Source organism: Bos mutus, chromosome 18, assembly GCF_027580195.1.
Source record: "Bos mutus isolate GX-2022 chromosome 18, NWIPB_WYAK_1.1, whole genome shotgun sequence".
In the NCBI taxonomy this organism is placed as follows: Eukaryota; Metazoa; Chordata; class Mammalia; order Artiodactyla; family Bovidae; genus Bos; species Bos mutus.
Genome location: NC_091634.1, coordinates 18,693,272 through 18,709,598, shown reverse-complemented (window position 1 = coordinate 18,709,598; position 16,327 = coordinate 18,693,272). Strand labels below are relative to the sequence as shown.

The following is a 16,327-nucleotide window of genomic DNA, read 5'->3' as shown; positions in this document are numbered from 1 at the left end:
CACACAGACACACAAAGGCATACACTTAAACTAACAAAGGTCCACATCCAAATATACACACATACAGAAATATGCAGATTCACACACAGGCACACTGAGACACAAAAACACTCAGAGAAACACACTCAGATACACACTTTAGACTCCAAAAGATATTCACTACAATATCAATTTTTAACTCAGGGTCATGAAACTGGAACGCTCCTTGCTTTTGCCTCTGTGCTAGTTAGACCTTTCTAGAAAGAACATGTAATTATTATGTTAAAAAAAAAAAGTCCACCAGAGTCCATGAGGGTGAGGAGTACCCTAGAAGCAGATGATACCTCCCTGGTGGGCTCCACCTGTGGGCTGGATGATGCAAAGTGAGCAGTGTGGGCCCAGCCAGCCCTGCCCCAGCCCCCAGACTCCTCCCTACAGTTTCCAACTTGAGGATGGAGAGCAGGCCCCGAACAGGCCTCCCACTCCACCAGCTCTGGGGGCTGGGACGGGCTCTTGTCTCTTCAGGAGACTCACGGAAATTCCATGAGCCATAATCAGAACCTCAATCTGAACTGTTACCTTGATACATAAGTTAACAGGAACCAGAAAGCCACTGGTCCCCACATCACAGACTGGCATTTTATTGTAATTGTCAAGTTTTAATAATGTCCTTCTATTTCTTGGGTTTAAAAATTCACATCTCTGAACATTAATATTCCTGCATTAATAACCCCCGAATTCAGCAATTTCATATTTAACCACTTATTTAAATGGAATTAATTTGTAACCGATTGTCTTCAAGTACGCAAGGCAATTTAAGTAAATGCCAAAAGATAAGAAATATGCTTATCCTGAACTACCAGCTGATATAAAATATCGACCATATTTCTTTGTCAGACAATGACATGAAACAAAGCGCTCTGTACTCAGGGCCCCCGCCCGGGGCTCCCGGGCAGCCTGCCTGCCTTGGGAGGAACGGTCTCCGGCCAGGAAGGTAGCCCCCCACAGATAATCTCGTTCCCTTCATAGCCGGGGTCTGTCTGTTTCTCAGGAAAATCAAGTCTACCCTCTCGGATTGCTAACAGAGACTTATCATGGCTGCCTTGGTGCCCAGGGTGCATAAATCCACTATGGCAGCCCACGGTGGTACATGCAGCCCACGGGAAGAAGCCGTGTTTACTGCGGGGCTGTCCTCTCCACAGACCAGCCTTCGCCCTGCCCTCGCCAGCACCTGGCAATGAACGCTGGACCCTATCCTGTGTCCAGAACCCCCGCGGGGCCTGCTTCTCCTACACCTTCATGGGAGCTGTGGCCTGGGCCGGAGTCCAGCTTCAGCCCAGTACAGCACTCCCTCCTCCCCAGGAAGGACAGAGCCCCACCTTGCTTTCGCCTCTGTGCGTTAAGAGCTCTCTACAAGAGCATGTCATAATTATGTAAAAAAAAACAAAAAACAGAGCCCACCAGAGCCCATGAGGGTGGGGAGTGTCCCAGAAGCAGAGGGTAACCCCTTGATGAGTCCAGAGGCCCCAGGCCATGGGGAGAGCCCAGCACACGTCTACCACCCACAGCCCACCTCTGCCTCCCTGCTCCCAGTCCTCTGCCAAAGCCACCACTGTGATTTCTGGCACAAACCCTGCTGTGGGCTGAGGAGGCCTGGCCCTGACCTGTGAAGGCTGAGGGAGGCCTAAAGGCTCCCAGAATCAAACCCACAGCCCCACCCCCCCACCCCCACAAGGTGACAAGCCCGAGGCAGCCAACCCTGAGGAGCCACACCTGGAGACAAGGTCCCAGGCCGACCACTTGACCCAGGGCCAGGAGGGTGGGCATGGGTGGACAGGTGAGGCCATTGTTCTGCCACAAGCTCCCTCCTACCCCAAGTCAAGGAATCAAGGTGGCAGGGGGTGGCCCATTAGGACAAATTGAGAGGCCAGATCCTGAACTTCTGCCAGAGGTCAAATAAGGATCTAAGGTAGGAGGGTTTGCAGAGAAGTTCAAAATGGTTAAAAACAAAATTCCAGGAATGAGCCGCTTCATTAGGGCGGTGAGAAGTGACCGAAGATAGAAGCAGCTTAGTACTGGAAACTGGGACGACAGCAAGATTCATCTTGCTTAGCAAACAGGCTATTATTATCCCCGAAAACAGCTGGAGAGGCTCGCAGCAGGCAGGTGAACTCGGTCACTGAGCCCAGTGGCTTTGGAGGACAAGGGCCCCTCCAGCCCGGCAACAGGGTCCGAGAGGTGGCGGGACTAGAGTGCTGGCAGTGGCTGGACTCCACCCAGACCCCAGGAAGATGAACGTGACTTTTCCACAGGGAAGGCACTGGCAGGGGACCCGAGGTCAGTGACCACGGCGTGCGGGGTGAGGGTACCCAAACGGAGCAACCCCGAGGGCAGAGCTACATGAGGGTGCCACAATGGGGTGTGGGGCCCAGAGGGAGTTATGAGGCGACAGGAGAGGGGTGAGCACTGTGGGTGGGCCTGGGGACCCCAAGACAGGGAGGGCTCTCACCTGCAGCCAAGTCAGAGAACTCTGCTGCCACGTGGGCATGGAAATGAATCCCCCCAGCGTGGGGGTGGCACTCAGCCCAGCAGTGAGGGGCCTGGGGAGCAGCCCGTAGCCAGCCTGTCTGGACTGGACCATGGGTTGGAGAGGGCCCACCTAGTGCCTGAGAGCGTGTGCAAAGATAAGGCAGGCCCTGGCTCTCCAAAAAGCGTCCCACAGTGGGGTGGGGTGTTGGCCAAGCACAGGCTCCTCTGGGCTCTTGGCAGGGACCGTGGGGACTCCGGGGGCAGCAGGGAACAGAGGCTGGGTCTACTCCATGGAGGGAGGGGTTGGTCCACAGCGGGAATCCTCCCAGGGGGAGTGGGGAGGGGGCCTCAGCTTTCATTGCTCACTGACAGTGATGATGTCACTAGGGTCCCCTGCCTCTCCCCCTAGAAAACTTTAGGGAATAGCCAGGAGCCACTCCAGCCTTACCACCTGTGCCCAGGATGCTAAGGAGGCATTCTCCACAGCAGAGACCTTGGCTTGGGGGCTGGGCAAGCAAAGACCCCACAGCCGAGAAGTCCGACAGCTCACTGACATCAGGGAATCTTGTCATCGGAGATCGTGAAGTCCACTGGCCCACTACACAGCTGGGGAAACTGAGGCTTGTAGAGGCACTGGGGCATGATGGGGGTTTGCTCATGGGTAACTGTTTACTAAGCACTGGCTCCAAGCCAGGCTCTGGATGAGCGGGGTCTCATTTCATCACGTAGCAAGCCCTCCCTCCTCCCAGCTTGGGGCCCTCCCCATGAGGTGGCGACCCACGCTGAGACCAGAGGGGCCAGCCCGCGGGACCAGAGACATTCCATGGTGCTGGCAGAGGCAGATGAACAGGGCACGGGAGCTCTGGCATCGGGCGGTGCTGGGGGACCAGGAGAGGCTTGGGACGGGAAGCAGCTGGCTGCACCCGCACTACCCTCTCAAGGGCCCGGGGAAGAGACGGCGGCTCCGTGGCCAGCATCTCAACGAGCTGGGCTAATCACCTGCTGGTGTGGGAGGAAGGCCGCTCTGGGGAACTCCCGAGAGGACGCGGAGATTCGTGCAATGAAAAGCAGCAAACCTGATACTCGCTCCCCCGACCCCACCGCTCTTATCATTGGGGGAAGTGATACATATTTATGAGCTCATAATCCCTGCTAATCACCCGACATCACACACATGCACAAACTCCCAAGGCTCGGGCTCATACATAGTTATAAGGCGCTTCCCCTGCCGCCGCCGCGGTCCACCAAAGGACGACAGGGGCCGCCCTGGTGCAGAGCACGGGAGGTGCGGGAGGGGCTGGGGCCGGAGGAACAGGCCAGCGAGCCGGCCACACTCGGCAGCCCCGAGTGGTAGGTGCTCTCCTCAAGGGCTCGCTTGCTGCAGCCTGGGGCCCCGCAGATACCCCCGTGCCGGGGCCGGTCAGCAGCCAGCCCAGAGACACAAGGGTGGCTGGCTGGCTACATTCTTTGGGGGACAGGGCGTGAGGGTGGCAAAGCAGGCGAGATACTGTGCTCTCTGTGCCCAACATCTGCCCTCCTGTGTGTAGAGCCCTAAGTGGGGGAGCAGGGCTCCAGGGCCCCGCCTGGGGCTACGCTGGGGAGTGAGGGCAGGAAAGGCAGGGGCCCCTACCCAGGACTGGGGAAGCAGGGGACACAGGAGAAACCTGTGGGCCGGACTGGGAGAGGTTCATCGGCCAGGAGTGAGGGGAGGGGGGCTGATGAGAATGAAGACCACAAGGTCAGAGCAGGTACCTGGAGGGAAAACAGCCACCCACTGCGTGCACTCGGCCCCCTGAGTGTGCACAGCCCCCTGAGTGTGCACAGCCCCCTGAGTGTGCCCAGCGGCCAGGGCTCCCTAAGCACTCGGTCGCTGGTGCTTTGATGATGGAGCTCCATGGGGAAGTAGCGTCGGTCCTTAAAGTCAAACTTGAACTGAATGTAAGCAAATTTTTTTTCTAAGCATTTCCTCAAAAGTACCAAATTGAGCCCCTTTCTATAAACATCCTTCTGGTTTTTGGGTTTTCTTTTTAACTTTTTGGCCACGCTCTGAGGCATGTGGGATCTAGTTCCCTGATCAGGGATAGAACCCACGCCCTCTGCATAGGAAGCAGGGAGTCTTAACCAATGGACTGCCGAGGGAAGTCCCCTGCTTGTGTGCTTTGTGTCTAGTTTATATAAACAGACTGGGTCAGGCCTGCGGGGGAAGATGTGAGCTGATGTTCCCGGGGCCCCAGGACTCACTTGCTGATGCCCTCAAAGGAGGCCTCCCTGCAGATGCTGCCGCTGTCGGTGTTGACGCCACGCTGGGGAGAGAGACGGAGCGTGAGAGCATAGAACTGCCACACGGGGCCTTGTGGGACTGGGTAAGGACCAGGAGCCCCCACTCTGGCCCAGCCAACCCATCCCTTCCTGAAAGGCCAGGCCCCAGCAGAAGGGCAACCCCCCTTCTTAGCTGTAGCTTGAAAAGCAGAGGAAACCAAGGTCTCCTCAGTCCAAACACTTTGCTGACCCTGGCTCAGGCTGCCTGGGACCACCACCGACCACAGGCCCCCGCCTCCAGGCCTGGCCCATCTCCCTTGCACACGTGTGTGCACACACGCTCCTCACGGACAGTGTCCCAAGAACACTGTCAAGTCTGACCCTGCCAGAGATGCCGGTGTGACCTGACCCGGAGACGCAGGGACTCTGCCACATTCCTCTCCTTTCCCTAATTGTAAGGAGACTCCAAGTAGAACTCAGACGGGGAAGGAGAGAAAACAAAAGACTCAGAGGAAAATGTGCTGTCCCCAGAGAGGCCCGGCCTTTTAAATCTCCCTTTAATTCTTCCTCAAGACCTTCAGGTGGATGTCTGATTGCGTCCCCCCAAATTAAACACACCGGACCCCCTGTGACCACAATCTTAACTTTTCTTCTCAGCCATCAAAACAGCAGGTGGAAAAAAAGAGACCATGTGAAGTGCTAACAAAAATAACCTAGAAAAAACTATTCCTGCAAATCAATTAACAAAGGAGAGAAGGGTCACTTTCTGTACACTCTTCATACTGGAAGCTCCCCAAGCTGAAGAAGCGTATGAAGGCAGGCTTCTTCTAGGAGCCTTTCACAGCCCCAGCATCCCCCGCCCCGCTGAGGGGCACTGTGCACTCCTGCCAGCCCCAGGCTGCTGCAGGTCCTCTGTCATTCAGCGCCCAGGGTCCAAAATCTGACGCCACACAGCCCAGCACCTTCATGGGCTGATGCAAAGGGTGTGTTTTCCCAAATTCTGTCAACAATGAGGGAGACACAGGGTGGAAGCAAATTGATAAATAAACCCCGAGAGCTCAACCTGACCCAACTACATCCTCTAGTCGGGTTTTAACTCTTGGAATATGCACGGTGCCTCGTCCACAGTGGCCTCAGGACAGGACGCAGCCCAAGGCGACTGGAGAAGGGAGGGTGTGATCCTGGACACAATTAGTAATCCAGACTGAGGTGTCACTACTGATCACCAGTGACTGCTGCTCTCAGTTTTCCATCCCACCCCAAGGCCCTGACCTCTGCAGAGTCAACCGGCTCCCCAAAGCCCCTCTCCATACACAGACTCTGCCTGGTCCTTGAACACCAGCCACTTACCAGAGTGAGGAGCACAGAGGGGCTCCGAGATGTCAGAACACTGGCGATCTGAAAGGTCAGAAAGAAAATATCCACTTTAGTGCCACCGCATGAAGCCTGATGGAGGTGACGTACCAGGGTTATTCAGGCCTGACAGCTCACGCTGATCAAGTACATCCTTCAAACAGGAAACTTATAGAGAATAAGGGACTTCAGAAAGCCACAGAGCTATCGGGGCAGAGAGGGATTCAAGCTTAAACCTGGCATGCTTCCCCATGTGCTGCCCAGCCTCCGGGATCCACATGGACCCCAGCTCCAAACAGCCAGACCCACCCGCCCGCCAAGGGCAGCACCTCTGTTCATCTGCCTGGTCCCTTGCAAAAGACCCATTCCAGCCAGCTCTTAGGCAATGGCCCCACCCGGCTCTGGTCCTCTGGGTGGACACCTGCCTCCCAGCCCCCATTCATACCCTTGACCACATGGACTCAGCCACTCCCAACCCCACATCCTTGCTCTCCATCCCTCCCATGGCCCACTCAGGCCCTTGATTGCTGGCTGCTTCCTAACCAACCCCCTTGAACAAGCCCATCCCCATCCCTGCCACATAGGCTCATCCCCATCTCACCGCTGTGCCTGTGCCTGGGCTCTCACCACTGCCTGGCACACTTTTCCCCATCTCAGCTGCTTCCTCAATTTGTACTCAAGACTTAGGTCCCTGCCCCCTCCCAGGCAGGTTGGTTCACTCCCTCCTCTACTGCCCCCTAACAGCCCTCATTCCCCTGGCAACATGCCCATCACACTGCATCGGCCATGACATCCAAGGGTGCCTGCCACTCTGGTGAGACCACCCGCTTCCTCTCCTGGCTCCACCCCTCAGTCCACTCTGCATCTTGGCCATGGCAGCTCCTGCTGTATTTGAGCCCCCTCCCCACGCTCCCACCCTAAACTCTGACACTCTGACACAGGGTTAGAGTTAGAGGGATTTGTTTGTTGTTTCAACTGCGTTATGGAGCCATCACTGACATATTCTACACTGCACATTTGAAGTGCATGTTTTGATAAGCTTTGACATATGTAATATATATGCTTTTTAATACTGAGAGGCTCCCAGAGAAAACCTGGAAGATACTGAAAACTATAAAAAAGATAAAATACACCTACAAAACCATCCCCTGAGACTTTTTACCTCTGCACATAAAAACAGATCTGTAATGACATTTGGATCATATGAAGTTACGTGCTTCGCTTATTTCCTGTCATTAAATATTCTTCAAGAATGCCATTTTTACCAGTCACTACTGAGGGGGATGGTAAACGTCCAGGGAGACCTTGATCATGGCCTGCGTCAGTCACTGCAGACTCATCTCATGTAACCTCCCGTGAAACTAGTGCTGCAAATTCAGGTTTCACCAGTGAAAAAGCTTCAGGGGGACTTCCTGGTGGCCCCAGAACCTGCCTTGAAATGCAGGGGATGTGGGCTCAATCCCTGGTCAGGAAACTAAGATCCCACATGCCGCAGAGCAACAAGCCCATGCGCCATAACTACTGGGCCTGCGTACTCCAGGGCCCTCGCACCACAACCAGAGGGTCCGTGCACCGCAGTGAACTCTGCATGACTCGGTGAGGATCCTGTGTGCTGCAACCAAGATATGATGCAGCCAAATAAAGAAACACTGCGTGCACACATGCTCAGTTGCTCAGTAGACTCCGACTCTGTGACCCCATGGACTGTAGCCCGCCAGGCTCCTCTGGGATTTCCCAGGCAAGGATACTTGAGTGGGTTGCCATTTCCTTCTGCAGGGATCTTCCCGACCCCAGGATCAAACCCACATCTCTTTCCGCATCTCTTCCCACATCTCTTGCATTGACACGTGGATGCTTTACCACTGAGCCACCTGGGAACCCCCAAAATAAACAGTAAAATAAAATAAAAACCTTAAGACTTCATCTGCCCAGGTTCACCAGTTAAAAGACAGCAGAGCACAGAGTTGCGCCATGTCCTAGTCTCTTAACAGAGCTGGCATAGTTTATTTACTCATTCCTCTGTGGGCACTTACATTATTCCTAATGATTATTATAAATCATGACGATGGACATCTCTGGTATAGAGTCTTTATTTCTTTAAAATAAATTACCTTAAAAAAATGGCTTTCTTAAAAAAAATTGATTTAGGGTAACTGCTGTCTGACAAGCCCCACGCTTTGTCAAGGTTTTGATGAGCCCCGGATGTGTACCAACCACCCTCCCACCGATGCTCCATCTCCCCAGGCCCTCCTTGTTTGCTCAGTAACTGCTCTGAGAATGACTGAAGCCCGGCCCCGGAGCTGCACGGACCACAGCACGCTGAGTCACTGACACTCCCCAGGCCCTCCTTGAGGAGGGGGCGGCTCATTAGAAGGAACCGGAGCCGTGCTTGTCGGCCCTGGGTGTGTTGTTACGGCGACTGAAGGGTCTACATTCATCAGCGTGGAGCGGGTCTGTCAATTGCTGCAGCAGAGCCAGAGTGCGAGCAGGCACTTGGGGATTGTAGGCGCTATTGTCCTTGGGAGAGGGGAGGATGACAAATGTGCTGGCTGCTGGTTTTCTTCTCAGCTACGACTCAGGATGTGCTGGTGGGGAATAATGGAGGAGAAGGAGCAGACGGATGGAGGAGGTCTGACGTGGCGGGCCAGGCGTCTGATGGTCCTGGCAGGACAGCGTCTTTTATTGATCACAACCTCTTGAGTGGGCTCTGCTTACTTCTGCGGCTGCGAAACCTCCCCAAGCTGGGCAGTTGCATCCGCCCTTCCCTGTGGAGACCCATTATTGCTACACTCTCATCGGCACACCCTGATTCCACGCCTCTGAAATTAAGGTGACGGGAGGCAGCTATGCGTCACCAGCGGGAAATGCCACTCCACGTACAGGATGACACAGCTCCAGCCACACAGGGCCTCGTTTCCATGGAGCAGCGGTCACTGGAGACCCACCAGCTCTCACAAACCAGTGCTGTTAAACACCCCTGCCTTGCTTCATGCCACAGCACCTGTTTCCCAGGTAGCTTGGCCTCTCCGGCAGGTTGAGGTGGACAGCAAACACAGAATGCTTCAGAGCCCTGTGGACAAGGATCCGTCCCTGGGGACAGTCAGAGGCTTCCCTCTTGCACCCTCTCACCCAAGGCTTCCACCAGGCCTGCTGGCCACTCTTCAAGGGTGACGATCCAGAAAAGGGAGCTGGATGATCCTTGACCAGTGCTGTCAAAACAAGCTCCTACTGTTCCAGGAAGCTGGGTTCACTGTGCAAAAAGCAAAGCTCTTCATGGCAGTCTGAAACAGGGCTGCACGATGGTTTTTCAATGCAGCAATGCATTTAAAATTGTCAAATTGTTCCCAAAATTTAAATGTGGGGAATGACCACAAACAACATAGATGTGCACCTACTCATGAACAACTGGGGTATCTGGTAACCTGGGGCCAGCAGTCCCACAGAGCAATCGGGGGCACACCACTCCCGATGCCTTTACCCACTGAGGTGGGGAGATGGGAGGTATCAGCCACTGCCTTGGCTGTGGCTGCCACCAAGGTCTCTTGTATCTGAGTCAGTGACCTTGGCAACACCTGTCTGGTGCCACAAAAGAGGACACAAGACTTGCCCTCTGCCAGGCCAGCTCCCATCACCAGGGACACAGCCTCTGCACTGCACCTTGACGGCAATGCCTAGCCCCTCTCAAGGTTTTCCTAAGCCCCACCCTCTCAGGGGAGCCACCGTTCAGTCGACCTTCTCAACAATTAAACTCAGAATCACCTGTACGAGGAGGCAACTAGGCAGCCAGGTCTGCTACATCAGCCACCTGCGTGTGGTATCGAGTGACACGGCCTGGGGTGGGGGCTTCCTGCCTTCTTGCAGAGGAGACAAGTGTCAGCGGCTTCCTGTCTGTGATTTGTGCAGATGGCCAAGGCTGTCTGAGGGCTAGATCGAGCACAGCCTCATAGAACCGGCCCAACACAAAGGGCTTCCTGTCACCGTCTGTGATGGAGCAGCCCCGGGCACCTCAAGTGCCTCCCAGCTCAGGCGTCTGTACTTTGGTTGGGCTCCAATTCAAGCCACAGAAAATCCAAAGCACTTGGGAGCCTTGTCAGCTCTACAGGCATGTCCAGCAGCACCTACTCACTTCTGACAGGGCACAGGCAGGGGTGGAGGGTGCGCCTCTGGGGTCCACAGGCTCTGAGGTCACATCGAAGTCTAGTACTCCACACTGGTGGGGCTGTGGATGAAGCCCTTCACTGCTTGGAGCCTTGGCCTCCTCCTTTAATCAGGGTGAGACTCTGGCCCCCACAGCACAAGGCAGAGGGAGGAGGGAATCTGTGTGAGCTACTGAGGTTCCTGGAACCTGCAGGTGCTACCCCAAGGTGAAGCACCTGTCTCCCAGTCCCCAGGAGCCCTCGTTTCCAGTAAGATCCACAGCAATAACAGGCACAACAAAGCTGATGACACAGATGACGGGGGGGGCCTGCAGAAAGCTCCCTGCTCTCAACTCCACTGACGCCTTCACTTAAGATTCTGCTTCCTAAACAGACTCAGAATGAGCTGGTCTGTGGGGCTGTAATCCTAGACCATCATTATAGGCTTTCCTGTCCTGACACTCGAGACCTCTCCTGTTTTACCTCATCTAGAGGCCAGTTCTGCTTCTCCCCAGAAATCACAGTGTAAGTGGAGCTGAGTTCACCCTCTTCCTGCCACTGCCCACCCCCTGGTCACAGAAGCAAAACCATCAGATAGTGGCTGGGAGGCTCTGAGTCGGTGGGCTGAGCCCCAGGGCCAGTCCCAGGCTGCCCACCTCCAGGTTTCACGCCCAAGAGACCCAGAAGGTCAAGGTCCCAAAGGGCAATAATGTTACAATGCAGTTTACAAAGGCAGGAGGGGCACACTCACCAAAGGAGAGGATCTAAGCATGGGCATCTCCCCCTGCTCTAACAGCAGTGCAAGTCAGGGGCAGCCCCTTCCGACTGCCTGGACTGGGGACAGACTCAGAGCCCCGGGAAGACAGCTGCATCCCTATCCTGGCCACACACTACTGGCCAAGCACAGTGGGAAAAGATTAAAGCTGCAGGGAGTTCCCTGGTGGCCTAGTGGTGAGGATTCCACGCTTTCACTGCTGTGACCGGGTTCCATCCTTAGTTGGGAAACTAAGATCCCGCCAACTGTGTGACACAGCCAATAAATAAATAAAAGTATAGCCAGGGGACCTCCAAGTCCACCCCACACCACAGGCCTCTCGCAGCCTGGGGCTTTTCTGACAGCAGCATCTGCAGCTGATGAGGGCCTGCGAGAGGGCCTCCTGACACGTGAAGGCCCAGCCGAGCCTGAGAGCAGCTCAGCAGCCACCTCCCAGGTACCAGACGCTTCCGGCACTGCTAAGGGAGCTGGTGGCTGGACCATGCTGTCCCGCGATGTCAAGCCAGGCTGCGGCAGGGGGAGGGGTCGCCACTACTGACCTCGTCTGTGTATTGGACATCATCCACGGCGTACTTCTCCTTGAAGTGCTCCTTGGAGTGGATCCTCAAAAGAAGCACAAGGAAGGCCAGGGTCAGGGTTTGGCCCTGGCTGGGCCCCGGCTGCCTTCCCACCCCCAGTCTAGGGCCCATTCCTACCCTATCCAGTACTTGGCACCAAGCCAGCCTGCCCAACACAGACTCGGGGAAGGGGGGCAAAGGACAATGGGCCACAGAGAGACCGCTGAACCCCGCCTGCCTCCCTCCACCTCTCCCAGCCGACCTCTGCTCTTCCTTTGAGTCTGTGACCCTCGCCGCTTGCAGCAAGTAGCTGAGGACGACCCTCCCTCCGCCCTCCAGGGAGAGTCCATGGGGCAGCCCACCAGCACACCCTACTCTTTGGGGAGTGAAATAAGCCGCCTCCCAGACCCCCACGGAGCCTCTTTAAAAGAAAGTTTAAAAATTAAAAATTAACATTTTAAAGAACTCATTAACAGTATTACTCACTGTGATGAGAAACACTCAAGCTTCCTCATCGTCCCTAAAAAGTCAGCTGGTGAGGAGACAAAGACCCAGAGCGGAGGCGGCTCAGTCGCCCCCGCCCACCTCACGGCCACGCGTGTGCTGACCGTGGTCACGGCTGTGCTGGACAGGGCTGGCGGGTCCAGCAAGCACCACCCCACCCCCCAGCCTCTTGTGGGAAAATGAATCAATGTCACTGCTGGTGACACAGCTCACATCAGGAGCATCAGCCACCCAGGAGAAGGGTGTCCCAGCCAAGTCTAGTCTCACACACACACACTGCCCTGTGCCATCCCATGCCTGGGCACTGCATCAGCTCAGAGGGTTCACCCTTCTCCTGCCTGCGATGTGGGGTACTCTAGTCACCAAGTGTCAGATCCAAAGGAGGCCTCAGAGGAAGCAGCAGATGGCTTTTAGAGTGTGTTTCCTGGGCTCTCAAGGATGAGCAGACAGGCAGGGGGCGGTGCCAAGGACAGTGTGCCTGGGAGGATAAGGCACGGGGGATAAGGGAGAGAGGGCACTTGGAGACAACCACCTCTGAGAGCAAGCCCCACATACCTCCAAGGTACCAGCATCACTACCCAGAAAACAGACTTCCATCCCCTCTCTGAGTGGAAATTTTCCTTTCACCCAAACAGGCATCCCAGACCAGACTGTGGCCAGGAAACACAGAGCATGATCCAGAGACAGGTGGCCTTGGGGATTAGCAGAAGGGCACTCACAGCCCCAGGGGGTGAGCTGGGCTGGGGAGACAGTGGTCCCTGGCAATGGGCAGCTCAGTGTTCCAGAACCCTCTTTGCTTCACCTCCCTTCTGGCTTCTCTGACGTGGGCACTGGGTGTCAAGCTCCCATCATTAATTAAACTTGCACGATCCACTTGCATCAGCTTCTGTGGTTGAGACAGGACTCAAAGGTAAATGGCCAAAGTCTGGTGCCTCCGTTAGCACCGACCATAGCAGCTACATGGGGCAGGAACTGATGACAAGCACCCCGCGTGGACACTGAAGGTCCTGGCTCCAAGGCTTACTGCCAAGAGCTCGCAGACCCTTTGCTACCACAGGATGACACTCTCAGCACAGGCCAGCCACACACAGAAGCACAGGCCAGAAGGGCAAAGGGTAGGGACCTTGGTGTCATCACCATGTTCCTGCTGACTGCTGTGACTCCAGCCCCAGCTAAGGACAGACACTCAACATCCTCGGCGGGTCCCCAGTTCACCTGTGGGCCCCCATCACTCCATCTGCTCCAGCTGTGACAGGCATCAAAAGCAAACTCCCAAATTAGTCAGGAAGAGCTAAGGGCCTGCTTCCGAGGCCGGCCTGGATGATCCGACAGAGGGGAGTCTCAGCCATTAGCCTGGAAACCGAGCTTCTCATCTCACCTCCTGTCGGGGACCCTAACCCTCCCAGGTCTTCCAAGCCATCTTGCCAAGGGACACCTCAGGAACCGTGCTCCTGCTGGCCCTGCCCGGGTGCGGGGCTGGAGTAGGGAGGGAGGGGCGGGGGGTAGGCGGCTCTTGGCAATTAGGATTCAGCAGAAACCCAGGAGACTGGAGACCTGGGAACATTTCCATGTATTCAGCCTGAGGTCAAGGTCTTAACAGGGAGGAACCGGTGGAGGGGGTGGAGGAGGGAGTAAAGAAGAGAAAGCACAAGGCAGCTGGGACCCCATGGATCGCCCAGGGCTGTGTGCTTGCCTGTCCACCCCTCACCCACCAGCGATGGGCCACTCCACTTGCCACGGGAGCCAAGGAGCCACGAGGGGCCAGCCAGCCCACAGGAGAGCCAGACGCTGCTGCTCTGATGTCCAGGAGGAAGCGAGTTTGGAAGTCAGCCCCACCAAACGCCCTTTGCCCCCCTCAACGAGTCCAGAGTGCACACGGGCCTCAAGGGCCCCGAGTCACCCGAGGAGCCACAGGCCTGGCTGTCAGCAGGAATAACCAACTGCATCTCCTCTGGCACTTAGCATGCCATTTCTTCCTAAAGGACAGGGATAGTTAAGTTTGAATAGTACTTATTTTTCATGTTTTGGGGCCAATTCTAGTAAAAATCATTTAAATGGCACCGTAAGAGATAAGTGTGCCAGGCTACCATGTCAAGCCAGCCACCAGAGGGACTGACAGGAAAAGGACCGGCACGTCCACAGGAGCCCTGCAGGAGAGGTCCCTGGGCAACTCCATGCCCACTGAGCGCTGGGCTGGCTGCGGCCACACAGAGAGGTGCACGCTGCCCTGACTGCAGTCTGGAGCCCAGCAGGGCAGCTCTGGCCAGATCCCGTCGTATGGGAGATCCAAGTGGCAGCAACTGGATGCGAGAGACTGGGCCAGCAGGGAAGCCAACCCCACCCCAGAAACTCTCCCTTCAAAAGGAAGGGGCGACCTGAGTCTCCCACAACATTGTTAATCAGCTATACCTCAATGCAAAATATTTTTGGTAATAAAAAATTAATAATAAAAAATTTTTTTAAAAATTTACAAAAAAGGAAGGGAAGCTCTGGCAGGAGAGAGGAGGCAGGGCCCCCCCTCAAAGGGGTTCACGTCTTCAGGAAGGAGCCAGTGTCCGCGGTCCCGGCCCATGCAGGCCTCCTCCACTGGAGCTGGGCCCAGCAGGCGACTCAGGGTCAGGGCGGGCGCGGTGAGTGCCAGCACCCTCTGTGGGGCCTCCCCTGAGAAGGAAGCTTTCAACTAACACCCATGGGCAGACATAGTGGGACCCTCTAGAAAATGAAATTTCCAAGCACAGGTCTAGCTGACAAGCTGACCACCTGCACGTGGCTAATGAACCAGTAACAGGGCCGAATTACAGCCGTCAGCATCCACGTCCAGGGGCTGGAGCCTGCCTGCAGTCTTCTCCTGCTCACTGCCCAGAGCCCTGCCCCAGCTCCGGAATGAAGGGGGCAACCATGTCGGGGTTCTGTTAGCTTGAGAGAGAAGGGCAGGGCTTTCCATAGTGCGGGTCACTGATCCTGGGGGCAAGGCGGCACTTCTCAGAGAGGCTGGTGTCGGGAGCAGAGGTGATGGAGAGGAGCCTGGCTGAGTGTCCCGGCAAAACCCCTCACCAGGCCTCAGGCTGCCTGGGGTCAGGTTCCTCACAAACCGCCTGGGGTCAGAGCCAAAGGATTTCCCTTGGTCCTCCTCCTCTGGGAGGTCTGCACCCGTCATCACTACCCTGAAGGCAGGGGAGCCAGGACCAGGCCACCAGACAGGCTGAGGCAGCCATCATCCTGTGACCCAGCTGTGTGTACAGGGTCGGGGACAGGGGCTGTGAAAACACCCCACACACGCACCACACCACACACGCCATAGCACACAGCACACACACGTCAGTTCCCACACCAGGAAGTGCCATGTGCAGAGCCTCAGCCCCAGACACAGCTCCCTCCTCCCTACAAACCCCAGGCCAGCCACACTCTCTCACGTTCAAGCCAGAGGTCTCAGCCAGGGGTGGGAGCAGAACACAGCCAGGCTGCTGAGGTCCTAGGAGGGGTCCCCCAACCTGGCCCAGAGTCGCTCACCCTCCAACCGTGCTGAAACTTCCCCAGGGTGCCAATTTCCCACCTGCTCAGAGGACCCCAGACAGCCCGGGGGCCAAAACTGCCATCAGCTGAGCTGGATTCTGACGGAAATGAAAGGAAACACTCTCACATCAAAAAAAACCACCAGACTTGTACAAGCAAAAATGCCAAATAAAAACAAAATAGAAGCTACTGCATTCCCGTCCCCACAACGGCCCGGGGTGAGGAACAGCCTGAGCCCCCAGCTCCCACGGGCCCCTCACATCTGAAGCCTTGATGACAGGACAGGCTGTTTACACAGGAAGCGGCAAATGTGAAGACGGGGGTGCTGTTTCCCTGGGCGACTTCGGATTGCAGTATCTGCCAGCAGGATTTTCAAAAGCCATCAGAGAGAGACTCAGAAGGAAGCTGAGGAGCTGAAGGTCAAATGTTCAGGCTGGTGGGTTTTGATCGAAAAGGCCAGGTAATCCCGCCAGCCTCGCTCCCGCCCTATTGATCAGGAGTGTCAGATCAGCTCTGCACATCAGACTAGGCCACTCCCCACTCCAGCCCCAGACAGCCCACCCCTTCCACTGCCCTGTTCCCAACATGCCACCTTCTCTCCCGAAGGCTTGGGACACGCAGACTAGTAGAAGGTCACACCAGAGCAGAGAGAGGGGAAGGCTGGATGGGGTAGGCACGGAGGGGAGCCAGGTCTGCCAGAGACAAGGGGCTAGCTCTCTGCT

The 16,327-nt window shown here is 55.9% G+C and overlaps 1 protein-coding gene across 1 annotated transcript in view; it reads right to left on the bottom strand.

The window, feature by feature from the left end:
* Nucleotides 1-16,327, bottom strand: part of PEPD (peptidase D) — a 118,875-nt gene that overhangs the window by 89,060 nt on the left and 13,488 nt on the right. The window contains exons 4-6 of the mRNA XM_005893914.3: nt 11,571-11,634; nt 6,118-6,165; nt 4,750-4,811 (exon numbers count right to left, since the gene is read on the bottom strand). Of these exons, the coding sequence (XP_005893976.1) occupies nt 4,750-4,811; nt 6,118-6,165; nt 11,571-11,634 (174 nt within the window). The remainder of the gene's footprint in view (nt 1-4,749; nt 4,812-6,117; nt 6,166-11,570; nt 11,635-16,327) is intronic.